Genomic DNA, 26,381 nt, shown 5'->3' on the forward strand with positions numbered 1-26,381 from the left:
CAGAGGTTCCGTTAGTTTTACTGACTCGGAAATTGGTATTTTTGGTCGCTATGGCTTCCGCTAGAAGAGTTTCAGAGCTGGCAGCCTTGTCTTGTAGAGAACCTTACCTCATTCTACATAAGGATAGGGTGGTTCTCCGTCCACATCCGTCTTTTCTGCCCAAGGTGGTGTCCAGTTTTCACTTGAACCAGGATTTGGTCCTACCATCCTTTTTTCCAAAGCCCTCTTCTAGAAAGGAAGGGTTACTGCACACCTTGGATGTTGTCAGGGCCATGAAGGCCTATCTCAAAGCTACAGAAGAGATTCGAGAGACGGATACATTGTTCATTCTGCCGGAAGGGCCTAAAAGAGGTCAGGCAGCAGCTAAAGCTACCATCTCTAGATGGATTAAGCAAGTAATCGGTCAAGCCTATGGCTTGAAGGGGTTGCCCCCTCCTTTATCAGTTAAAGCCCATTCTACTAGGGCCATGAGCGCCTCCTGGGCAGCACACCACCAGATCTCTATGGCTCAGGTTTGCAAAGCGGCAACCTGGTCATCGGTCCACACGTTCACAACATTTTACCAATTGGACGTGAGACGAAGGGCCGATGCAGCCTTTGGACAGGCAGTGCTGCAGGCTGCGATTTCAGATCCTCTAGACTCGGGGCACCCTTGATTGATTAATGAATTAATTAAATTAATCAGAATAATTATTTTTTGTTGGATTTAATTTGGATTTATTATGATTTAAAGAATACTTTCTGAATTAAATCTCCTGGCTGAGATGTCTCCCTCCCCTCATTGGAAGCATTGCTTTCGGACATCCCACATAGTAATGAATATGCCGCTCTGTGTCCCGTGATGTACGGAAAAGAAAAGGGGATTTTTAATACACCTTACCTGTAAAATCCTTTTCTTGGAGTACATCACGGGACACAGAGCTCCCACCCCTCTTATGGGGAACATTTTGGGTGGCATACTGCTTGCTACAAAACTGAGGTACTCCTCCTATGGGAGGGGGTTATATAGGGAGGGGACTTCCTGTTTGAGATTGCCAGTGTCCATCACCTGAAGGTACTCCATATAACCCACATAGTAATGAATATGCCGCTCTGTGTCCCGTGATGTACTCCAAGAAAAGGATTTTACAGGTAAGCTGTATTAAAAATCCCCTTTTTTCCCAAGGCGTCTTCCAGGACAGCCCTTGAGAGATGGAGCTCCTCCCTGGACAGGAAACACATCACCTCCAGCTCTTTAAAAGGCGGTCCCTCAGGCATCTGGTCAGTTTTATGTGTTTCCTCAGAACGGAGGAGACATGTCACCTGAGGAACCGTCTTTTCAGAGGGGGATGGATCCGGGAGAGTGTCCATCTCTAAAGGGTGGGGGAAGACAGCTGGGCTGGTTGTTCCCTCACCTGATAATCCTCTCCGTTTTTTGGGCCACGGGTTCCCTCCGCTTGTGTATGGAGTTCCCCGTTCCTCCTTCCCTCCGGTGCCCGGCGAGGGAGTGGGCAGTGATGGCGTGCATGGGCGGCGGCGTCTGGCGGCGGGAGAAGCTCTCCATGCGGTGGACGCCGTGACCCGGAAGTCGCTGGGCGTAACCTCCAGGCCGGAATGCGCGTCATCACTGTGCGCCGGAAGCTCAGGTTCCGGTTTCCTGGCGCGGGTTTTGGAGGAAGGCCAAGTCGGCGCGTTCAAAAGGCAGCAATCGTGGGCTGTACTCTGCCTATCCACCGAGCAGCATGGACGCTGCACACGCTCCAGGGGAGTCTGGCGCCGGCTCTTCACAGGTAGGCTGGCTGTGCCAGAACCTTATTCCTGTGTTTTTCACCTGTGTAGGGGAGCTAGATAGGTCTGTAATCCTATGTATAGCTCAGTGGGCACCTTAGGACAGGGAAGGAGGGGGCACTTGTTATGTATTTACTAAGAGACCCTCTCTCTCTTTTTCCTGTCAGAGAGAACCAAAGGATGCTAAAATCCCTTCTAGAGACAAAAAGTAATGTGCTACATGTAATTCAAGACTTGCATCTGGCTATACCAAAGCTTGTGTGGTCCCTGTATTACTACTGTTGTGAATAGCGAAGAGGATTCCCTGCTTAATAAGTTTCTGGGTTCTTTTAAGGATGAAATGCAAGCCACTTTTCAATCTTTCAGGAAACTAATTGCTGACACACAGATTCCAGGTTCAGCTGCTAGACAGCAGGAGGTGCCCACCTCTCCAATTCTGGTAGCATCAGGAACAGGTGATCCTGTAGAGAATGAGGAGATTTCCCTTGATAATTCTGATGCAGATACTTCCCAGGCAGATTCTGGGCAAGAAAATGTTCAGGATGACTCCCACACCCCCACTAGATTCAAACTCTCCCAGAAGGAGGTAGATAAGCTAATTGGGGCTATTCATGAGACATTGGAGTTGAAGGAGGAAAAAGCTTCGCTCTCACGTCATGATAGGATGTATCGGTTAAGCAGGAAAAAACAGAAGGTTTTTCCAGTGCACAAAATAGTTTCAGACTTGGTTCTGAAAGAATGGGAGGAACCTGACAAAAGGCCCTTCTTTTCAGGTGGTCTAAAAAGGAGATTCCCTTTTGATGAGGACCCCACTGCGGTCTGGAATCAATCTCCCAAACTTGATGCCCCACTAGCAAAAGTATCAAAGCACTCGGACCTTGTGTTCGATGATATGGGACATTTGGCGGATCCCATGGATAAAAGGGGGGATGTTATCCTCAAGAGATCCTGGGACACGGCTATGGCTTATCTTAAACCAGCCCTAGCAACCACGTGTGTAGCACGTAATTTGGAGTTTTGGCTCAAACAATTACAGGAACACCTGACAGCAGATACTCCTAGAGAAGAGCTGTTAAAATCCTTTCCCATGCTGTTTAAAGCTGTGGGCTTTATCGCCGATGCCTCGGCAGAATCAGTAAAACTTTCAGCCAGGGCAGCTTCCCTATCAGTGGCTGCGAGGAGAACTCTTTGGCTCAAAACCTGGCCGGGAGATACTGCCTCTAAGTTGCGACTTTGCAGCGTTCCTTTTTCAGGAAAATTTTTGTTTGGTACTCCGCTAGATGAAGAGTTAGAACGCACGGCGGATAAAAATAAGACTTTTCCTGTCAAGAAAAAGTCAGGTACCAAGAAGTTTTTTCGTTCCTTTAAAGGGCAGAAGAAAACTCAGGAAAAAGGGAAGCCAAATAGACCCTGGGCGTCACAAGGGGGAAAAAGAAAGCCAATGTGCTCTTTAACCCTCCTGACAAAAATCCCAAGGCTCAGTGATGCCAGGATCCAAGTGGGAGGAAGATTGGGGGACTTCCTTCCACAATGGAAAAAACTGACCTCCAACAGTTTTGTCAGGGGAGTCATAGAAAAGGGTTATGCTCTGGAGTTCGATCAAGTACCACCAAAAAGGTTCTTGATTACACAACTGGCAAAAAATCAAACAAAAGCCCAGGCATTACAACATCTCATAGGAGAGCTTGTAGATCAGAAAGTCACAATACCAGTTCCCAAACAAGAGAAAGGCCAGGGTTTTTACTCGCACGTCTTTTTATTGCGGAAGCCATCAGGCAAGTATCGCCTGATCTTCAACCTAAAACCATTGAACACGGCCATAAGGTACAAAAATTTCCGGATGGAATCAATCTATTCTGTCAATCTGCTTCAAAAAGATTGTTTCATGGCAAAAATAGATCTGAAGGATACCTACCTTCATATTCCTATCAGGGAAAGCTCCCAAAAGTTCCTCCGCATAGCCATTCAAGTGGGAGAGAAAATTTAAAATTTTCAGAGTCGAGCCCTTCCCTTTGGCCTCTCCTCGTCTCCGAGGATCTTTACCAAGATTCTAGCGGAGACACTGGCCCCCCTAAGACTCCAGGGCATAACAGTCGTCCCATACTTAGACGACTTGCTGTTCCTGGCACCGACAAAGCAAAAACTGCTGGCAGACCTAGTGGTCGCCCAGCAGTGGTTGACTCAGGTTTGATCATCAACCAGGAGAAATCAAACCTCATTCCCTCTCAGGAGATCCTGTTCTTGGGCTACATATTAAGTTCAACAGAACAAAAGACTTTTCTTCCTCAAGAAAAAAATCGATCACCTAAGTCAACGAGTAGCGCAAATACAGACAAATCGCCCTGTCACAATAAGGGAGATAATGTCAGTTTTAGGCCTCATGACAGCCTCCATCCCAGCAGTGAAATGGGCCAGGTTTCACCAAAGACCGCTCCAGTCATTCCTTTTACAAAATCTGTTAGGAAAGGACTTGGAAGACAAAGTGTTTCTATTAGAAAAAACAAAACAAGCACTTTGGTGGTGGAGAAACCAAAACAACCAGAAAGGAGGTCTGTTGTGAAACCCCTCAGTTACGCTCATCCTGACTACGGACGCCAGCAACCAAGGTTGGGGAGCCCATCTAGGGGATCAATGGGCGCAAGGCTCTTGGAAGTCGCCTAGAAAAGAAGCGCTCGTCAAATTACAGAGTTAAAGGCTGTAGCAAAAGGTATGGCAGCATTTCAAGACCAACTCAAACATCAACACCTGCATTTCAGGTCAAACAACATTACGTCGGTGGCGTACCTGAACAAACAGGGGGGAACCAGGAATCCCACCCTGATGAATATAGCCAACAAAACAGAATCTGGAGTCACTGTCAGCCGTCCATCTCAAGGGTACGCAGAACAGTCTAGCAGATTTTTTGAGCAGACAGTTGATCTCTCAAGAGAAGTGGTCTCTAGATCCGACAGTGTTTGCAGACATAGTTGCCAAGTGGGGTCTTCCGGAAATCGACCTTTTCGCAAGCAGGAAAAATGCCAAACTACCAAACTTTTTCTCTCTGAATCCAAGAGATCAACCATTAGCAGTTGATGCCTTGCAGAACAGTTGGACATTCACCCTGACCTATGCTTTCCCTCCACTTCATCTTTTGCCGAGAGTCCTCTCCAAATTCAAGACGGAGAAGACTTCCCTTATTTTGATAGCCCCTTTTTGGCCAAAAAGGGGCGTGCTTTTCACTTCTACTAGCCTTAGTAGATCGGCCACCCTGGATGTTGCCGTGCAGTCAGGATCTGCTGTCTCAAGGTCCAGTCCAGCACCCCAACCCAGCCTTTTTGAATCTGGCGGCTTGGTATCTGAAATAGACATCCTGAAGTCCAAGGGTCTATCAGACAGAGTGATCAAAACTCTGTTGCAGAGTCGCAAGCCAAATACCAGAGCAATTTATCAGAAGCACTGGAAAAAAATTAATCTCTGGCTAAAAGAGAATAGGAAAAAAGAATAAGATTTTCTAACAATTCTAGAATTCTTACAAGAGGGCATCAACAAGAAGTTGGCTTTAAGTACAATTAAAGTGCAAATTGCGGCCCTATCAGTTTATGTTCAACGCCCATTACAGCAGGATCCACTTATTAACAGATTTTGTAGGGCGGTTGCTAAACAACGTCCGGCTCCATGCCGAAAAGTACCGACATGGGATCTTTCCATTATGTTGAAAGCAGTTATTAGAGAGCCCTTTGAGCCAATATCAGAGGCATCTCTAAGGTTAATTACTTTAAAGACAGTCTTCTTAATCGCGATGACTACAGCTCGTAGAGTCAGCGAACTCCAAGCCTTGTCAATCAGATGCAGGTATTGGAGGATAGAGTCATTCTAAAGACTGACCAATCTTTTGTTCCAAAGGTCGCTTCCTCTTTTCACAAGAGTCGGGACATCATTTTACCCTCTTTTTGCAATAAGCCAGCGAATAGCAAAGAAGAACAGCTGCACCGGCTGGACGTCAGAAGATGCCACCTTGCCTATCTGGACGCAACTAAGGATTTTAGAACATCAGAGGCCTTGTTTGTTCTTTTTTCCGGAAATCAAAAAGGAAAACAAGCTTCAAAAGGGACAATATCCAGGTGGATTAAAATGGCCATCTTGGAAGGGTACAAAACTCTGCAACTGGACCCTCCACAAGGCTTGAAGGCACATTCTACAAGGGCGTTAGCCACGTCCTGGGTAGAAAAAGCCGGCGCTACCCCAGAGCAGATATGTAAGGCCGCTACGTGGTCAAGCATGTCGACGTTCATTCGACACTATCGATTGGATGTCTTGAGTAATCAAAATCAAGCCTTTGTTAGAAAAGTCCTCCAAGCAGTAGTCCCACCCTAATCTGGTGAGTGCTTGCTCATCCTCTCAAGGGCTGTCCTGGAAGGCGCCTTGGGAAAAACAGTTAGTCTTACCGGAAACTCTGTTTCCAGGAGTCTTCCAGGACAGCACGTTCCCACCCTATGCTTTGAGCTCCGTCCTTCGGTTCTTGGATTAAAACTGACCAGATGCCTGAGGGACCGCCTTTTAAAGAGCTGGAGGTGATGTGTTTCCTGTCCAGGGAGGAGCTCCATCTCTCAAGGGCTGTCCTGGAAGACTCCTGTAAACAGAGTTTCCGGTAAGACTAACTCTGTTTTTCTCTCATTATTTACAGATTTTCAGTTGCAATACTTGTTGCATCCTAAATATTGCAATATTATTGCAGGCTAGATTTCTAAGCCCATTTTATTCTTTGAAGTATAATACAAGAAAAATTCAACTTTAACCAAGAATCCCCAAAGCACTGTGGATTATCTAGAGCAGGGATCTTCAAACTACGGCCCTCCAGCTGTTGTGGAACTACACTTCCCATGAGGCATTGTAAAAGTCTGACATTCACAGACATAAGTAGGCAAGATGGGAATTGTAGTTTCTGAACAACTGGTGGGCCATAGTTTGGAGACCCCTGATCTAGAGTCTCTTTCATATACAACTGTATCTCTTGGAGCAGTGGTCCCCAAGCTGCGGCCCAGGGTGCCGGATGTGGCCCTCTGCTTGCCTTCATCCAGCCCATGTGGCATTATTCCCCCCACTGTTGGCAACAGTGGGTCATAGACCTTGTCTCTAAGATGGACAATGGGGCACTATTCCTCCCAGTGATGGGGCAATATTATTTACAATGTCGCCAATGACAGGGCACTGTTTACTCACACTGGCACCAATGACGGGGCACTGTTTACTCACACTGATTCGAGTATCTTTTATACTTCCAATGGCAACAGTCTGGCCCTCCTAAAGTATGCAGAACAGAAAACTGGCACTTTGTTTGGAGACTCCTGTCTTAGAGACTTTAGAGTGAGCCGTCTGATAAAAGATGGCTTAATGAACTAACAGTTCCTATTCTGTGTCAAAATGTCACCTTGAGCTACTGATCTCTACACACAAGTGTTCTTCATTATGTGGTAGAAAGTGAGAGTAGTGAACAAAGCACAGAGCGTATTCGGCTGGTTGGGTAAATGATTACATAATATATGCAATAGTTTATAATTGCCCAACTTAAAATTATATTCTTTGTGTGTTATTACAAAAATTTACAAAACCGCTACAGCTTCTCTTTAACCACCTCAATACGCAGGGCACTTAAACCCCCTTCCTGCCCGGGCCATTTTTCAGCTTTCATCGCTGTCACACCTTGAATGACATTTGCGCCGACAATTGCACGGTCCTGCTCTGTTACCGGGCAATTGCGGGTGCCCGGCAGATATCGTGGCCGCTAGGCAAGCGCATCTGTTCCTGAGTGACGCGGCAGGCGTGCACCTCTAGAGGGCCGAGGACATGATATGATGTCCGGCCAGAACAAGAGCCCCACCGCCCAGCCATCAAATTTGATGGCCGGCTGGCAGCAAGAGGTTAAATTAGTTGTAAAGGCAGGCGTTTTTTTTTTATCTTAATGTATTCTATGCATGAAGATAAAAAGCCTTCTGTGTACATCAGCCCCCCTAATACTTAAATGAGCCCCATCTCTATCCAGCGATGTCCACGACTGCCTTGGCCAGTCCAGGACTCCCCTCCTCATTGGCTGAGATGCAGCAGTGGCACCATTGGCTCCCGCTGCTGAAAAGTTGGCCAATGAGAGGGCGGGGCCAAACCACAGCTCTGTGTCTGAATGGACACATGGAGCTGCAGCTTGGCTCGGGTGTCTGTGTGGGCACTCAAAGGGAGGGAGGGGCCAGGAGAGCTGAAGAGGTACGCGAGAAGAGGAGAAACCAGGCTGCTCTGTGCAAAACCACTACACAGTGGAGGTAAGTATAACTTGTTTGTTATTTTTATTGAAAAACAGGCAGCGAATGGGGCAGTCATGATGCTTTTCTACATGTCCTCTGTAAAGTCCAACCAAAATGTAGTGCGACATTTGTTGCGGCGCATTTGTCAGCAAAAATGGGGTCAAAACAGGTGGTGAGGAGGTGTTGCATCGCTTCCTCGCCACCTGCTAGTAGCCTCTAAATAGTGATCCGAACACAGATCATGCTTTAGAGCAGTGGTTCTCAACCTGGGGGTCTAATGATGATTTGCCAGGGGGTCACCAAATCCTGGGCTGTTCCTGGAGCCCGCAGCCACCCATTCAGTTCACGGCATGGCTGGGGGCAGAGACTAGAAGTCAGCTGACGTGAGGAATGTGAAGTGGGAGAGGCTGGAGGAGACTCTATCTCCTGATTTCAGCATGGGTGTCACTGCTACGAGACACCACAAAGTCTGAGACACCGTGAATGCGGAGTAACACTACCTGTGATTATAGTTGCCATTAAAAGTCCCCACTACAGTTCTCAGATTAGCAGATGACCTTGATTAAGAGCACCTAAGTTGACTGATCAGAACTCCCCCCAGCACTGCCACTGATCCTATTAACCCTACCCCCCCCCCCCCCCAGCAAGAAATAAGAGAAGGAATAAAAATAGAGACTACATGGAAAGGAGAGAAAAAAAAAAGTGGAGGAACATAGAAAAAGGGCTAGAGAGAGGGATGGGGGGGGGGGAGGGAACGTGAAAGAATGGAGAAGAAAGAGGGGTACATCCTCAAATGTACCATAAGGGGTTTTTATACTGTATGAGTGGAAGGGACTTGAGAAGCGCTAAATGTCCATGGGTTAGGGACACAAATTACTTGGCTTTGATTGCCGACAACCAATGCTACGAAAATAATTTTACCGTTGGGGGTCCCTGCAACTTGGGGAATTTTATCAAGGGGTCATGGCACTAGACAGTTTGAGAACCACTGCTTTAGAGGAAAGGTTGGTTTAGATGCATGTCTAAATGTAAAGTCAGTACTACAGATCAAACATTATAGGTAGTGTTCTTGTAAACAGTGTAAATGACATCTGAGTGAAATGCAGCTCATTCATCCAATCTATTTTCCTCTTTTAGGAATGGAACCCAAGAGACAAAGAATCAACCCTACAAGCTCTACAATGCTCCGATGTAGTGATTAATCTTGTGGGAAGGGAATGGGAGACCAGGTACACATGGACAAAATTCACCTTTTGGGTTTTAGTGCTGCAACATGCAGTGTCTGGTTTTGAAAGTAATTGGTTGGTTGACTAAGAAGTATTTGTATGTTGTCTTATTTAGGATGGTTAATTTTGGCGTTGGGTACATTACAAGCATATCGCACTTCTTCAAAAAGTGACCTTTTTTCTGAGGCTTATTTGTCTAGTTTCTTCCATCAGTAAAACCTGTTTTATCCATCCTTGATTAGAAACTTGTTCTCAGCTGCTGGTACCTGCAGGTCTCGGCTGAAGAATTAGTAGCTGCACATTACCTGATGTAAAATTAAAAGGACATTGTCACGTTGCCCATGCACTTCTGTCATGACAATCACTTTAACCTCTTAAGACTCGGACCATTACGCAGGTGAAGGACCTGGCCAGTTTTCGCGATTCGGCACTGCGTCGCTTTAACTGACAATTGCGAGGTCGTGCGATGTGGCTCCCAAACAAAATTGGTGTCCTTTTTCTCTTCCGTTCATGGACGGACACAGCAGCATTGATCTTAGGGTTATATACCTTACTTTCAGGAGAGACTAGGCAGAAAAAACAGCACTTTAAGTGTTAACACTTCTCTCAGTACAGCACCTCCCAGGGGGTGTGTCCCCCGGGTACATCCCACTCTCTGGAACATCCAGCCTCTGTTTTTTTTTCTGCCTAGCGTTAGGAGAAGACATGGCCCTTCTGGAGCCCATGTGCTCTGGAGATTTTTTGCGATTTTTCGCCTTTATTTGTTTTTTTTCCCTGCATTTTTGGATCCTGGGATCTACTATCAACTGCCGACTGGGTGACAGGCTGGATCTTGATCCTTGTAGTCCCCCCATGTTAGGCCATCGATCGTGTTCCGGCCTTTAGCTAGGCCGTCCACGACATGCTCCGTAGCTCCAGGGGCGGCCGGTGAGCTATATGCTACAGGGCACACATATGACCGGTCTCTATGGCTGTGTCACAGTGTGCCGGGCCGACAGCCATGCCGTATCTACCTGTGGACGTTGGGTCTGTCTGGAATGCCTCCAGCCGATGGTCGCAGGATGGGTAAGTAGTATCGCCTTGACTCGGCAGGGTGGTTCGGCTGGTGCATTCCTGGGGAGGTCGACTGATTGTCCGCCCTACTTTCCTCTCTCCCTTCCCTGTTCTGGGTGGCGTCTGTGAGGTGGGGGGTCGCTCTGTTACTGCTGGGGGGCTGTGCTGCTGTGGGGTGCTGTTGTTTTTTATTGTGCTTATGTGCTGTGTATGCTGGACAGTGTCTGCTGTGTGTTACTGAGTGTTTTAAACACGTGTACGGCTGCTATTTTACCGGTGACGCGGTTCTATATGTCGGCGGCCATTTTCTTGTAGCCCACATGCTGTTTTTTCTGCATGTCGGCGGCCATCTTGGAAAAGTTTTGGCCTCTAGTGTCTGCAATAACGGCGCCAAAGCCACAGCATTCTTCCTGAGGGACGGCACAGCATGAACAGCGCTCTCAGCTCTGCACAGTAATACAGCCTGTTTTTGGGTGGTGAGTCCCCTGGGGGTCCCCTGCTCTCTGTGACAGCCGGGAGGGTGGCCTGTGGGTCCCGTTTTCTGCAGTACTAAGGTGGCATATATAGGTGGGTCAGCATGGAGTCTGAACCAGAGGCTTCTACCCCAACCATGCCAGAATTAACCCTTAGTGCCCCTGTTCCTGCGACCTCGGTGGATGCTATGGCAGCAGTCCTTGAGGCGTTTGTTGCCAGGATTGAAGCAGCAAGTGGCCAGAAGGGGAGTAAAAAAAGTGTCCCCTCCCTGCGCCTGCTTCTAGGGATGTCTGACACGGAATCAGGCCCTGCTATTGCATCTGGCCTTGACTCCGTCATGTCGGATGATGCAGACTTAGCCCACACGGACAGTAAGGATGACTCTGCTTCAGGGTCAAAGCATGATAAGGAATTTGTTGGAGCTCTTATCACTGCGGTGCGGGACACTCAAAAACTTGAGGATTTGGCAAGGACATCAGACATGCCGGTCCCCTTTGGGTTCCGCAAGCCACCCTGCACCGCAAAAGTGTTTCCTTGTGTTCCATATCTGGACAAACTGTTATACAAGGAATGGGAACGGCCGCAGAAAGTTTTTGCAGTACCAAAATACTTTGCTGTCCGTTACCCACTTTTTTAGGAAATCCTCCTCAAAAGGGTATCTCCTCCTTCAGTGGACCCTCCGGTGTCCAGGCTGAACAAGGCCACCACGTTTCCTGTGGACGGGGCTCCCGCATTTAAGGACCCTGCAGATAGGAGAGCTGAGGCTGTGGCCCGCTCCATATTCACAGTGGCGGGGTCGGCGGTGAAACCGGTTTTGGCTGGGGCACTGGTGTCGCAGACACTTACCGAACGGGCTAAGTCCCTGGTGCAGGAGCTGGAGGCGCAGAATGCTTCTGAGACCTGCGTGGACCTGGCCGACCAGTTGGTGCAAGGCCTAAAATTTGTCTGTGAGCCGGCCCGGATACGCTCCCCTTGCTCTCCAGGGCCTACGCTGTGGTACTACGCTGCCTTGTGTAGCTAAAGTGTTGGTCTGCAGAACAGTCCTCTAAGAAGGCCCTGGTGGACTTACCCTTTAAGGGTGAACGGCTTTTTGGGGCGTCCCTGGATGACATCATAAAGGATGCCACAGACGGTAAGAGCACTCTGCTCCCGCAATCTGGGAAGGGTAAGGAGCCTTGCCGTAAGCAAGGGCCCTCATTTACTACCCCCAAGCGTGTTTTTTTTTGCCCGCCAAGTGCGGCAGGAAAATGTTTCCAGGGTGCTAAGGCGTCCACTGAAGGGCAAACATGTAGACATATTCGCCAGCACACCAAGGTTCATTTAGAAAAACGTCCAGAAATCTTTAATGCATAAAAGCAATCATAACGGCAACGTTTCGAGGTCGCTTTTATGCATTAAAGAATTTCTGGACGTTTTTCTAAATGATCCTTGGTGTGCTGGCGAATATGTCTACATGATTTCCTTTCCGGTTTCCAGCTGGTAATCGCTTCAGCACCCTCTTTTCTTATCGGCCATTTTCCGGGTGGGGGGCCGGCTTCACAAATTCGCGGCTCGGTGGAAGTCTCTTCTTTCCAATTGTTGGGTTTGCAAAGTAGTTTCCTCGGGGTACAAGATAGTATTTCTCTCTTGTCCACCAAACAGATTTTTCTCTTCCGTTCATGGACGGACACAGCAGCCTTTGACCGTAGGGTTATATCCGCTTCCTTCAGGAGAGTTAGGCAGAAACAAAGCACTTTAAGTGTTAACAACACTTTCCTCAGTGCAGCTCCTCCCAGGGGGCGTGGTTCCCCGGGTATAACCCACACCCTGCTCTAGCAGCTCCAGTTTTTTTTCTGCCTAATGACAGGAGAGGACAGGCCCTCTAGAGTCCTGTACTCTGGAGATTTTTTTCTTGCGATTTTCTCGCTTTTTATTATTCTGTTCCTGCATTTTTGAATCCTGTGATTCTTCTATCAATAGCCGGCTGGGTCTTGACTCTTGTAGTCCCCCCATGTTCGGCCATCGAGCGTGTGCCGGCCCTCAGCTCAGCTCTGGGTCGTCCACGACAGGCCCCATCGCTCCAGGGGCGGCCGGGGAACTACATGTTCCAGGGCACACATATGACCGGTCTCTATGGCCTTGTCATAGTGTGTCTGGCCGACAGCCATGCCGTTGGTGGACATTGGTTCTGTCTGGGATACCTCCAGCCGGTGGTCGCAGGATGGGTAAGTAGTGGCCCCTTGCTCAGGTGAGGTGGTATGGCTGGAATTTCCCCCTGGGAGGTCGACTGAGGGTTTACCCTGCTTTCCTCTCTCCCTAATTTCCTCTCCCTCCTTCCCCGTTTCTGGGTGACGGCCGTGAGGTGGGGGGGGGCCCGCTTGGGGGGCTCAGTCTGACCTGGGGGCTGCAGCTGCTGTGGGTACTGTTTTTTTATGCCTTGTGTACTGCCATGTGTGCAGGGGGTTCCTGTGGGCCTAAATGGTTGCCGTGTGTCACTGGGGCTTCACTGTACTTATTTTAAAAACACTGCCGTTTTGGCGCCATTTTGCTGGTGACGGCTGTGTTATATGGCGCAGTTGTAATTACGGCGGCCATTTTCTCGAAACCCGCAGGCTGTTTTTTGCATGTCTGTGGCCATCTTGGTACAGCTCTTGGCCTAGAATGGTGGCGCTGTCGGCTTATGCACACTTTCCTGTGGGATGGCGCAGCACAAACAGCGTTTTTGCTTCTCAGCAGCGGCAGCCTGGTCGGGCGGTGAGTCCTCGGGGGGGGGGGGGGGGTCCCTGCTCTCTGTAGCGGCTGGGAGGGTGTCCTGTGGTCCTGCCTGCCAGTACTAGGGTGGCAGTTACAGTGACTATCACTGACATGCCCGAGTTAACCCTTTATGTCCCTGTGGCCTCTATGGATGCTGTGATGGCAGTCCCTGGGGCGTTTGTGGTCAGGATGGAAGTGGTGGGGGGAAAAAGGGGGGTTACAGGGCGTCCCTGCCTTCTTCTGGGATTTTTTCTTACAAGGAATCGGGCCTCGCTGAGGCGTCCGGCTCTGGTTCCGTTTTTGTCAGATGCTGCAGGCAAAAAGTTTTCAGGGTCAGCGCATGATTGTGCTTTTGTTGGGGCTCTTGACACTGCGGTGGGGGTTACTCAAGCACTTGAGGATTCGGCGGTGGCATCAGAGGTGTCAGTCCTTTTTGGGTTCAGCTAACCGCCCCGTACCGCAAAAAAGGTGTCTTTCCTTGTGTTCCATATCTGGACTGTTATGCAAGGAATGGGATCGGTCGCAGAAAGTGTTTACCAAAAAATTATTTGCGGTCCGTTATCCTTTTGAGGAGGTTTTCCTATAACAGTGGATCTCCTCCGTCAGTGGACCCCCCTGTGTCCGGACTGGGAAGCTTGTTTTGGAACAAGGCTGCCACGTTACCTGTGGACGGGGCTCCCGCTTTTAAGGACCCCTCAGATAGGAGAGCTGTGGCCCGCTCCATATTCACAGTGGTGGGGCTGGTGGTGAGACCGGGTCTCTGGTGTCGCAGACCCCTACCGAATGGGCCAAGTCCCTGGTGCGGGAGCTGGAGGCGCAGAATGCTTCTGAGACCTGCGTGGACCTGACCGACCAGTTAGTACAAGGTTAGAATTTTGTCTGTGTGTCGGCCCTGGATGTGCTCCCCTTGCTTTCCAGGGCCTCCGCCTACGCGGTGGTACTGCCCCGCCTTGTATGGCTAGAGGTTGGTCTGCGGACCAGTCCTCTTAGAAGTCCCTGGTGGACTTACCCTGTGAGGGTGAATGTTTTTTTTTTGGGTGTCCCTGGATGACATCATAAAAGATGCCACGGGCGGTAAGAGCACTTTGCTCCTGCAATCTGGGAAGGGTAAGGTGCCTCGCCGTAGGCAAGGGCCCTCATTTACCAACCCCAAGCGGTTTTGTTTTCGCCCGCCAATTGTGGCAGGAAAACGTTTTCAGGGTGCTAAGACGTCCACTGAAGGGCAAAGACGCCCCTGGTACCGCAAGCCCAACAAGCCTGCGGACAAGCCCTGCCCACAATTCGGGTAGGGGGCTGACTCCGAGAGTTCACGACTCGGTGGAGGTCTCTTCTTTCCGACTGTTGGGTCTGCAAAGTAGTTTCCTCGGGGTATGAGATAGTTTCTCTCTTGTCCACCAAACAGATTTTTTTCCCTCCAACCTCCGGCTTCTTCCGGATCGCCTGAAGGACCTGTCAGGAGCTGTCCAGGATTTGCTGGACAGGGGGGTGGTTGTGCCGGCCCCCTTAACGTAACGGTTTTTAGGGGTTTTTACTCCAATCTGTTTGTAAGTCCCCAAGGGGGACGGGGTCCGTCCGGTCCTGGACCTTAAGGCCCTTAATTGCTTTGTCAAAGCACAAAAATTCAGAATGGAGTCGATACGCTCAGTAACAGCAGCGCTCCATCTGGGGGATTTCTTAGCATTCCTGGATATCAAGGACGCGTTCCTGCATATCCCCATTTGCGCCTAACACCAGAGGTTTCTGCGCATTGCGGTCGGGGAGGACAAGTTTCTATTGTGACCCTCCCGTTCGGCCTAGCTTCGGCACCACAGGTTTTTTCACCGAGGTGCTCGCCCCGATTCTGGCCCTGCTGCGGCAGAGTGAGATCGCTAGTGTGGGATACCTGGACCTTCTTCTGAGAGTATCCCCAAGCTTGGAATTTTGTAGACGATGTGTCTATCACCTGCCAGACCCTCTGAGAATTCGGTTGACAGCTGAATTTCCAGAAGTCGGTACTGTCTCATCGGCTGGAAGGTCTGGGGTTGGTCCTGGATTCGTCGGAGGCGAGAGTTTTTCCTCCCAGCAGAAAAACTGTAGACTCCGCAATCTGCGGTTGGCGACCCAATATGGACGTCGCTTCGCTTTTGCATATCAGTGCTGGGTCTGATGGATGGCTCACATCTCTGGTTCTACGGACCAAAAAATTGTTCCTGCCGTGTCACCGGACAGTGATCACGACGGCTGCCAGCCTTTCCGGCTGGGGGGGGGGGGTCTGGGGTGCCCAGTCAGCCCAGGGGCGCTGGACTGAGGTGGAGTCCTGCCTTCCAATCAATGTGCTGTAGTTTCGTGCGATCGAGTTGTGTCTCTCCACGTGGTCCCTGGGTCTACAGAGCTGACCGATCAGAATTCAGTCTGACAACGCCACAGCGGTGTCATACGTCATTCATCAGGGAGGCACATGAAGCTCGGCTGCAGCGCTGGAAATAGCGCACATCCTTCGGTGGGCCGAAAGGTCCGTTCCGGCTCTATCGGCCGTGTACATTCCAGGTGTTCAGAATTGGCGAGCCGACTACCTAAGTCGCCAAACACTGGACCCAGGTGACTGGTCACTTCACCCGGAGGTGTTTCGGAGTCTGTGCCAAAAGTTGGGCACTCCAGACGTGGACCTTTATAGCGTCATGTCTCAACCAGGAGGTGCCACGGTTCGTGGCCGGATCGAAGGTCCCGTGGGCGGACGCGTCGGATGCGTTGGCTCCTTGGGGTCAATATCGACTGATTTACGCCTTCCCTCCTCTGAAGCTTCTTCCTCAACTGCTGCGCAGAGTGGAAGCCGAAGGGATTCCAACAATCCCGATCGCCCCAGACTGGCCGCGCCACTCCTGGTGCGCGACCTGGCGTCTACCTCTGAGAAGAGATCTTCTGTCGCAGGGTCCGATCTTCCACCCTGCTTTACAATCGCTGGCTTTAACGGCGTGGCTGTTGAGAGCCAGGTATTGTAGGACCGAGACCTGTCAGGCTCGTGGTCTCTACCATGCTGTGTGCACGGAAGTCTACCTCACGTAGGATTTACCATCGTACGTGGAAGGCCTACATCTCTGTGTGTGAGGAGATGAAGTGGCACCCTCGTTCATACGTGGTGTCTATGATTCTGCTGTTTTGTACAGCAAGGAGTGGATCAGACTCTCGTCTTGAGTACGGTTAAGAGTCAGATTTCGGCTCTGGCCATTTACTTTCAGCGCACTTGGCGGCGCACTCCTTGGTGCGTACGTTTGTACAGGGGGTCCGACATGTGGCTCCTCCGGTGTGCCATCCACTACCCCCATGGGACTTGAATTTAGTCCTTTCGGTGCTTCAGGATGCTCCCTTTGAGGACATCCGAAAGATCCCTTGAATTACCTTGATCAGTCTAGTATCTGAACTGGCGGCCTTGTCTTGCAAGGCTCCCTACTTAGTCATTCATGAGGATAAGGTGGTGCTGCGGCCGCAGCCGTCTTTTCTTCCGAAGGTCGTTTTGGCTTTTCACATTAATAAGGACATTGTTCTTCCATCCTTATGTCCTCAGCCGAAAAACCAGAAGGAGGCCACTTTACATTCCCTGGATGTGGTTCGGGCCCTACGTATGTACTTATCTGCTATGGCTCCGTTCCAGAAGTCGGACTCACTGTTCGTGTCGGTGGCTGGTCCCAGAATAGGTCTGGCAGTCTCGTCGCCCACCATTTCTCGGTGGATACAACAGGTTGTGCTTCAGGACTATGTCCTAAAAGGGCGGGTGCCTCCCTTTCGTGTTGCGGCGCATTCGATCAGGGCGATCGGTGCCTCCTGGGCTTTCCGGTATCAAGCCTCTGTTACATGTGTGTAAGGCAGCGACCTGGTCGTCGGTCCATACTTTTTCAAAGTTTTACAAGGTGGATGTGAGTGCATCTTCTGATGCCTCCTTCGGCCGCAAGGTGTTACAGTTTAAAGTTACAAAAACTCCAGTTTTGTTTGGGGTGTAGCTTGGTTTGCTGTGTTGTTTTTCCCACCCTCAAATTTTTTTGACACTGCTTGGGGACGTCCCTAAGGTCAAAGGCTGCTGTGTCCGTCCATGAACGGAAGAGAAAATAGGATTTTTGTACTCACCGTAAAATCCATTTCTCTGAGTTCATGGACGGACCCAGCACCCACCCCTCCTTTTGTTTGTACTGCTTGTTACGAACTGGAGCTGCTAGAGCAGGGTGTGGGTTATACCAGGGGAACCACGCCCCCTGGGAGGAGCTGCACTTAGGAAAGTCTTGTTAACACTTAAAGTGCTTTGTTTCTGCCTAACTCCCCTAAAGGAAGCGGATTTAACCCTAAGGTCAAAGGCTGCTGTGTCCATCCATGAACTTAGAGAAATGGCTTTTACGGTGAGTACAAAAATCCTATTTTTCCCTCCAACCTCCGACTTCCTCCGGATCGCCTGAAGGATCTGTCAGGGGCTGTCCAGGATCTGCTGGTCAGGGGAGTGATTGTACCAGTTCCCTCAACGGAACGGTTTCAGGGGTTTTACTCCAATCTGTTTGTAGTCCCCAAGAAGGATGGGGTCCGTCCAATCCTGGACCTCAAGGCCCTCAATTGCTTTGTCAAAGTACAAAAATTCAGGATGGAGTCGATTCGCTCAGTAATAGCAGCGCTCCATCAGGGGGATTTACTAGCATCCTTGGATATCAAGGACGCGTAACTGCATATCCCAATATGTGCAAAACACCAGAGGTTTCTGCGCTTTGCGGTCGGGGAGGACCACTTTCAATTTGTTGTCCTCCCATTCGGCCTGGCCTCAGCACCGCGGGTTTTCACCAAGGTGCTCGCCCCGATTCTGGCTCTGCTGCAGCAGCGTGGGATCGCTATCGTGGGATACCTGGACAACCTTCTTCTGAGAGCTTCCTCAAGCTCAGAGTTAGAAGAGGACGTGTCTATCACCTGTCAGACCCTCCGAGAATTTGGTTGGCTGCTGAATATACAGAAGTCAGTACTGGTACCGTCTCAGCGGCTGGAATATCTGGGGTTGGTCCTGGATTCCTCAGAGGCGGGAGTTTTTCTCCCAACGGAAAAACTGCATACTCTGCGGTGCAGCGGTTGGCGACCCAGAAATGGGCGTCGCTTCGCTTTTGCATGAGAGTGCTGGGTCTGATGGTGGCCTCTTTCGAGGCAGTTCCGTATGCCCAATTCCACACTCGAGTGTTGCAGAAAGAGATTCTGTCACGTTGGAACAATATTCCTTCGTCTCTGGATTACCAGATTCGGGTGAGTCGACTGGTCAAGTCCTCCCTAGTGTGGTGGCTGACATCTCCGGTACTTCGGACCGGGAAATAGTTTCTGCCGTGTCATTGGATAGTAATCACGACGGATGCCAGCCTCTCTGGCTGGGGGGGTGTCCAGTCAGCCCAGGGGCGCTGGACTCAGGAGGAGTCCCGCCTTTCAATCAATGTACTGGAGCTCCGAGCGATCAAGTTGTCTCTCCAAGTGGTCTCTAGGTCTGCAAGGCCGATCGGTCAGAATCCAGTCCGACAACGCCACGGCTGTGGCATACGTCAATCATCAGGGGGGCACACGAAGCTCGGCTGCAGCGACGGAAGTCGCGCACATCCTCCGGTGGGCCGAAAGTTACGTTCCGGCTCTGTCAGCGGTGTACATTCTGGGGGTGCTGAACTGGCAAGCCCGATTACCTAAGTCGCCAAAAGCTAGACCAAGGAGAATGGTCGCTACACCCGGAGGTGTTTCAGAGTCTGTGCCAAAAATGGGGCACTCCAGATGTGGACCTTCTAGCATCCCGTCTCAATCGGAAGGTGTCACGATTCGTGACCAGGTCGAGGGACCCGTGGGCGGACGCGTCAGACGCGTTGGTGGCGCCTTGGGGTCACTATCGCCTAATATACGGCGTCCCTCCAGCTTCTTCCTCGCCTGCTGCGCAGGGTGGAAGCCGAGGGGATACCAACAATCCTGATCGCTCCGGATTGGCCGCGCCGTCCCTGGTACGCGGATCTGGTGCGTCTGGTGGCAGACATCCCCTGGCGTCTACCCCTGAGAGAAGACCTTCTGTCGCAAGGTCCTATCTTTCACCCTGCTTTACAGTCGCTGGCTTTAACGACGTGGCTGTTGAAGGACCGAGGTCTGTCTGGCTCGGTGATCTCTACCATGCTACGAGCACGGAAGTCCACTTCATGAAAGATTTACCATTGTACGTGGAAGGCCTACATCTCTATGTGTGAAGAGATGAAGTGGAACCCCCGTACATATACGTGATGTGCCGGATTCTGCTGTTTTTACAGCGTGGAGCTGATCAGGCTCTCGCCTTAAGTACGGTTAAGAGTCAGATCTTGGCTCTAGCTGTCTACTTTCAGCGACCCTTGGCGGCGCACTCCTTGGTGCGTACGTTTGTGCAGGGGGTCCGGCATGTGTCCCCTCCTGTGCGTCCTCCACTGCCTCCATGGGACTTGAATTTCGTTATTTCGGTGCTTCAAGAAGCTCCGTTTGAGGACATTCGGAAGATTCCTTTGTTGGCTCTGTCCCAGAAGGTGGTTTTTCTGGTGGCAATTACTTTGGTCAGACGGGTATCTGAACTGGCGGACTTGTCTTGCAAGGCTCCTTACTTGGTCATCCATGAGGATAAAGTGGTGCTGAGGCCACAGCCATTATTGCTTCTAAAGGTTGTTTCGGCTTTTCACATTAATGAGGACATCGTTTTGCCATCCTTATGTCCTCGGCCGAAAATCCAGAAGGAGGCTACTTTGCATTCCTTGGACGTGGTTCGGGCCCTACGGGTGTACTTGTCTGCTACGGCTCCGTTTCGGAAGTCGGACTCCCTGTTCGTGTCGATGACTGGTCCTAAGAAAGGTCTGGCGGTCTCGTCGGCCACCATTTCTAGGTGGATCAGACAGGTCGTGCTCCAGGCCTATGCCCTAAAGGGGCAGGCGCCTCCCTTTCAGGTTACGGCGCAATCGACCAGGGTGATTGGTGCCTCCTTGGGCTTTCCGCCATCAAGCGTCTGTCTTACAGTTATGTAAGGTGGCGACCTGGTCGTCAATCCACACCATCTCAAAATTTTACAAGGGATGTGAGTGCATCTTCGGATGCCTCCTTTGGCCGCAAGGTTTTACAGGTGGCAGATTAAGGTTGAAGTTCCTCCGTTGAGGAACTCTGGTTTGTTTGGGGTGAAGCTTGGTTTGCTGTGTTTTTTTCCCACCCCTTGAAATTTTTTGACACTGCTTGGGGACGTCCCTAAGGTCAATGCTTCTGTGTCCGTCCATGAACGTTAGAGAAAATAGGATTTTTGTACTCAACGTAAAATCCATTTCTCTGAGTTCATGGACGGACACAGCACCCACCCCTCCTTTGTTTGTACTGCTTGTCTACGAACTGAGGCTGGATGTTCCAGAGAGTGGGATGTACCCGGGGGACACGCCCCCTGGGAGGTGCTGTACTGAGAGAAGTTTTTTTAACACTTAAAGTGCTGTTTTTTCTTTCTAGTCTCTCCTGAAAGGAAGGTATATAACCCTAAGGCCAATGCTGCTGTGTCCGTCCATGAACTCAGAGAAATGGATTTTACGGTGAGTACAAAAATCCTATTTTTCACACAAATAGAGCTTTTTTTTGGTGGTAATTGATCACCTCTGCGGTTTTTATTTTTTGCGCTATAAACAAAAATAGAGCGACAATAAATACCCCCCAAAAAATATAAAAAAAATAGGGCTGGGGAAATTAAAGATTAATTCCTTGATTAATCTTTAATTTTTCAAAATTCTTGACGTCACTGGACAGTGAGACTTACCCTGCTGGATGCGAGCAAACTGCACCCATTGGATTGAGGTACCTTTGCATCTGTGGAGCAGGAGGATGCATCAGGCTCCATCAGGGGAAGGGGGCAAAAATAACCATCGTTTTCCTGTCCTAAGCAGTTTTGTGCAGACAATTCTTTGTGTATCGACAACATCTGTTCCGTGCGAAAGACTGTTCAGTTCTTCAGGGTATATTGTCAATAAAATGCGATCATGTCTGCTTCCAGAGTTAAACACTCTGGTATGTATGCGTGACTGGCTAAAGTGATGCTTACTTGCCTACTATAAAGTGACTGACAGTCAATATACTAGATATGTTTTAAAATTAAAGTTAAACTAACTTTCTACGTTTTTCTTAAAGTTTAATGAGAAAAAAATACTTACGTCAGTGCTACAGTTTGAATTTAAAACGCATTTGTGTGAACTGTGAAGTTAAGTCATGGATTGTGGTAACTAACTAATGTTGGGTGATTGTATATAGTGTATACCACATTTACCACTGACTAATGCAGAGTTGCAATGCAAGGAGATCAGCTAAAAGTAGTTGAATCTGTATGTGCGTTATAGTTAATCGAAATTTAGTCGATTAATAGATTAAAAAAAACAAAAAAAGATTAATCGAACACGGAATTTTTAATCGGTAACAGCCCTAAAAAAAACGTTTTCTTTTCTCAGTTTAGGCCGATACGTATTCTTGTACATTCTTGTACATATTTTTGGTAAAAAAAATCGCAGTAAGCGTTTAACGATTGGTTTGCGCAAAATTTATAGCGTTTACGAAATAGGGGATCGTTTTATGGCATTTTTATTAATATTTTTTTTTTGTTTGTTTTTTGTGACTGCGGCATTATGGCGGACACATCGGACAATGTTGACACATTTTTGGGACCATTGTCATTTTCACAGCAAAAATTGCTATAAAAATGCATTGTTTACTGTGAAAATTACAATTGCAGTTTAGAAGTTAACCACTAGGGGGCACTGTAGGGGTTGTGTGATCTCATATGTGTTTCGAACTGTAGGGGGCGGGGCTGGATGTGTGACGTTACTGATCGCCTTTCCCTATATCAGGGAACAGACATTGCCACTGTGAAGAACGGGGAAGGTGTGTTTACACCTCTCCCTTGTTCTTCAGCTCCTGTGACTGATCGCGGGACACCGCTGGTGATCGGGTCCTGCCGTCACGGAGCTTCAGACCGGGTGCGCGCCCGCGAGCCACGGCTGGGCACTTAAAGGGGACGTACAGGTACCCAGCCGTGCCATTCTGCCTAAGTAAATGTGCAGAAGGCGGTCCTTAAGTGGTTAAAAGAACAACCAATAGGCATTGTTGCAGCCTTCCTGTCTTCAGAGACAAAGTGTTAACATGTTGTAGTTACAGGTTTAAACCGTTCCATCAATAAAATGTATTCATAGGAATTTTTTTTTCTGTACACCAATTAAAATGTGATTAACACTTTTTTCTTAAATTATAATCTCTTGGGTTTAGAAACTACAGTTATGAAGATGTGTTTGTGACTATCCCTAAAAACATTGCTCTGTTGGCTAAGGAGGCCGGAGTGGAAAAATTCATCCATGTGTCCCATCTGAACGCTGACATCAAGAGTCCCTCCAGATACCTGAGGAACAAGGTGACCAAGGCAGGAATGTTTACTGCTGAGAGAAAGACCTGATCCTAATGTGAACCTGTCTCTATGCTCATATGGCAAATGATGTACCTAAATGATAAAAACATCAGGTTCTCTTTATATGGCACACTCCTTCCTGCTGATACTTTTTTCACAACTCGCGATGCATACTAGATCATTATGCCTTTGTCTTGCAGGGTTTTTTTTTTCTGGTTTACAACCACTTTAACAATAGTCAATGTTGATTGAGAGAGTGAAGTTAATGATCTAAGTCTCAAAAAAAAACGGGGGGGGGGGGGGGGGGGGAATCAAACTTCTTGTCGCGTTTTAAGCTATCTGTTTAGGTTTATGAGTAAGCCCAGGCGAAACACACCAAGGCATTTTTTTTTTAATTTTTTTTTTTTTGTATGTTTGTTTTATTTTTTTAAATGTGACTCGCCTTTAAACAGACCTACTGATCTCTCCACAACACTACTTGAACTTGCTATTTTGGATTTGTGGCTAATGCTAGGTGTCATTGTGTCTAGGCCTTATTAATCGACACACTATGCCACACAGCATGCAGGAGGAAGCAAAGCTGTCATTATTATATCTACACGATGAAGAGCTAAAAGCAAAGAAAATGAATAAAGCTGGAGTTGGGCTTTAAAACCAGCTTGTTGATTACATATTGGCTTTCATTGTCGGTTTCATAAAAAAAGATGGCTGATGTGATTTTGTGGCAACCTTTTTAATTAATGCTTTGTTAATAGGCAATTGGAGAAGAGGCAGTGCGGGAGGTCCTCCCGGAAGCAATTATCGTTAAACCCTCAGAAATATACGGTCGGGAGGACAAGTTCCTGAACTATTATGCAAGTATGTCTCTTGAGTTTCTTAACATTAGCAAGCATGTGTCAGTGTTTTAACGTGCCACCTGTGCTGTAGACATAAGTATACTGCTGAGGAGAGTAGTGGAGGGAGATTTGAATTGATTCCCCAATGGTGAAAATGTTCTAAAGTGTCATATTGACTGCCTACATTAGTCCTCTGTGCCTCTACGGTGCACCCTTTATTTATAACAGAGTGTCATTGTTTAGTTTAGAGATCGATAACCTCTATTATGAGTTCAAGCATAATTCAGTCTTCTTACCTTCAGTTTGTGCATAGTTTTGGTGCAGGCACTGTCTAAGGCCGACCATACAAGGTTCCTGCTGAACCGGCGGAGATTCGAACCATTAATGGGCAGGCTGAATGTACCAAATTAATCGATCAACTTGGGGCCAGCCAGCCGGATTCCCTTACGCCTATCGCTAGTGGCTGCTATAGTCGCTAGCGAAAATTACTGTCTTCTGCCGGTTGGGAATGCTTCCCCTGCCAGGAGAAGACCATCATTGATTCCCCTGTCAACACTGTGTTCATGGGGGAATTGTGCAAATTTCTTTCCTGCAACCAAAGAAATTTGCATTGTTTATGTCTGGCCTAAGTACTGATATGCAAATATTCTAAAATGTGCCAATAGTGAACATTTATTCCTTATATTTTGCTGTTTCTCCTAGACTTGCGCTGGTTTGGTGGAGTGCCGTTAATAGCTTATGGCAAGAAGACGGTAAAACAACCTGTTTATGTGAGTAATAATGAAACCAAGTCGCACCATTTTCGTTTTTTGGGTTCAGATTCCAGTGCCTGTATGCTTAGGGCTTCTCCTAAAACTGGATGGAGGTAGTTGGTGGTCTTAAAGTGTTTGTAAACCCCCCCCCCCCCAACATCAAACATCCCATTCAGTTTAACCACTTCAGCCCCGGAAGGACTTAACACCCCCCCCCCCCCCCCCCAATGACCAGGCCATTTTTTTGCGATGCCACACAGCGTCACTTTAGCTGACAATTGACCATGTGACGTTTTACCTAAAATAAAATTAATGTTATTTTTTTTCCCTATAAATAGAGCTTTTTTTTTTTTGGTGGTACTTGATCACCTGTGTGGTTTTAATTTTTTGCACTATAAACAAAAAAAGACTGACAATATTTTTTACTTTCTGCTATAATACATATCCAAAAATATATATATAAAAAAAAGAATTTCTTCATCAGTTTAGGCCAATATGTAATGTGAGTGGGGCGTATTTCCGCGCCAAAATTAAATAATTAATAACAATTTCACAATGTGAAAAAATGTGTTAAATATTTAAGTGTCGTCAAGCTGCTCCTCTGGGTCAAAGTATTGAAAAATATTGTGCAATGGGATACATGTGTGAAAGAGGGCGCTAGTGGGATTGTTACCTAGCTGTTAGGACACCCTCACTGGGAGGGACCCAACGGTAGGCGTGATAGGTTAAATAAAATTAAACACTCCAGTGACAGAAACACAACATGAGCTGTATATCAATACTGAAAGTTAGATCAATATAAAACAGGTACTGTGAATTATATGCCAAAATAATATTCTCAATTGTTCGTGAGAGTATAACAATAAAGTGAATGGATGATTGGGTGTCTCTAAATAAACACTACAAAATGCAGTCCATATAAAGTGGTCTTCCCAAGGAAAATTAATTGGTAATCATGCGATGAAAAGTAAGTGATATTGCAGCCACCACCATCTGTTAAAGCTTCACCCGATGTGCTCTGGTCAAGTAATGCTCTTACCAGAAAGCGTGGACCTCTTTAATTAAAAAGAAAGGTCTGCAGAGCTGAGCAGGTTTAAGTGCCTGCACACTATTCATCAGCTATTCAGACTGTTATGATGTTTGGACCAATGATATCCCGGGAATCCATCCACAAAAACAAAAGAGAGCTAATAGTGCATTATTGCTTTATTAAAATGTAAAAAACAGAAAAGGCTGTTTGGCCACTTACTTTGGTGGGTGCCTACCCGGCACTAGGACTGCATGCGTTGAATATAGGCTCTGTCTGGATGTTTACAGGCCGCTCGGTGCGGGGGGTCTCAATCAAGTCTGCAGAGTCTATGCGCGGGATCAGCTGTCTGACATCCCGCTCCCCAGCTAATCCCGCGCATAGACTGTGCAGACTTGATTGGGACCCCCCGCACCGAGCGTGGACCTCTTTTTAATTAAAGAGGTCCACGCTTTCTGGTAAGAGCATTACTTGACCAGAGCACATCGGGTGAAGCTTTAACAGATGATGGTGGTGGCTGCAATATCACTTACTTTTCATCGCATGATTACCAATTTATTTTCCTTGGGAAGACCACTTTATATGGACTGCATTTTGTAGTGTTTATTTAGAGACACCCAATCATCCATTCACTTTATTGTTATACTCCCACCAACAATTGAGAATATTATTTTGGCATATAATTCACAGTACCTGTTTTATATTGATCTATTTTTCAGTATTGATATACAGCTCATGTTGTGTTTCTGTCACTGGAGTGTTTAATTTTATTTAACCTATCACGGCTACCGTTGGGTCCCTCCCAGTGAGGGTGTCCTAACAGCTAGGTAACAATCCCACTAGTGCC

At 48.2% G+C, this 26,381-nt stretch overlaps 1 protein-coding gene across 1 annotated transcript in view; it reads left to right on the forward strand.

Moving 5' to 3' along the window:
- Positions 1-26,381, forward strand: part of NDUFA9 (NADH:ubiquinone oxidoreductase subunit A9) — a 75,513-nt gene that overhangs the window by 22,827 nt on the left and 26,305 nt on the right. Inside the window, exons 4-7 of the mRNA XM_040345134.1 lie at positions 9,177-9,268; positions 22,784-22,925; positions 23,675-23,777; positions 24,458-24,525. Of these exons, the coding sequence (XP_040201068.1) occupies positions 9,177-9,268; positions 22,784-22,925; positions 23,675-23,777; positions 24,458-24,525 (405 nt within the window). The remainder of the gene's footprint in view (positions 1-9,176; positions 9,269-22,783; positions 22,926-23,674; positions 23,778-24,457; positions 24,526-26,381) is intronic.

Source organism: Rana temporaria, chromosome 3, assembly GCF_905171775.1.
Source record: "Rana temporaria chromosome 3, aRanTem1.1, whole genome shotgun sequence".
Classification (NCBI taxonomy): domain Eukaryota; kingdom Metazoa; phylum Chordata; class Amphibia; order Anura; family Ranidae; genus Rana; species Rana temporaria.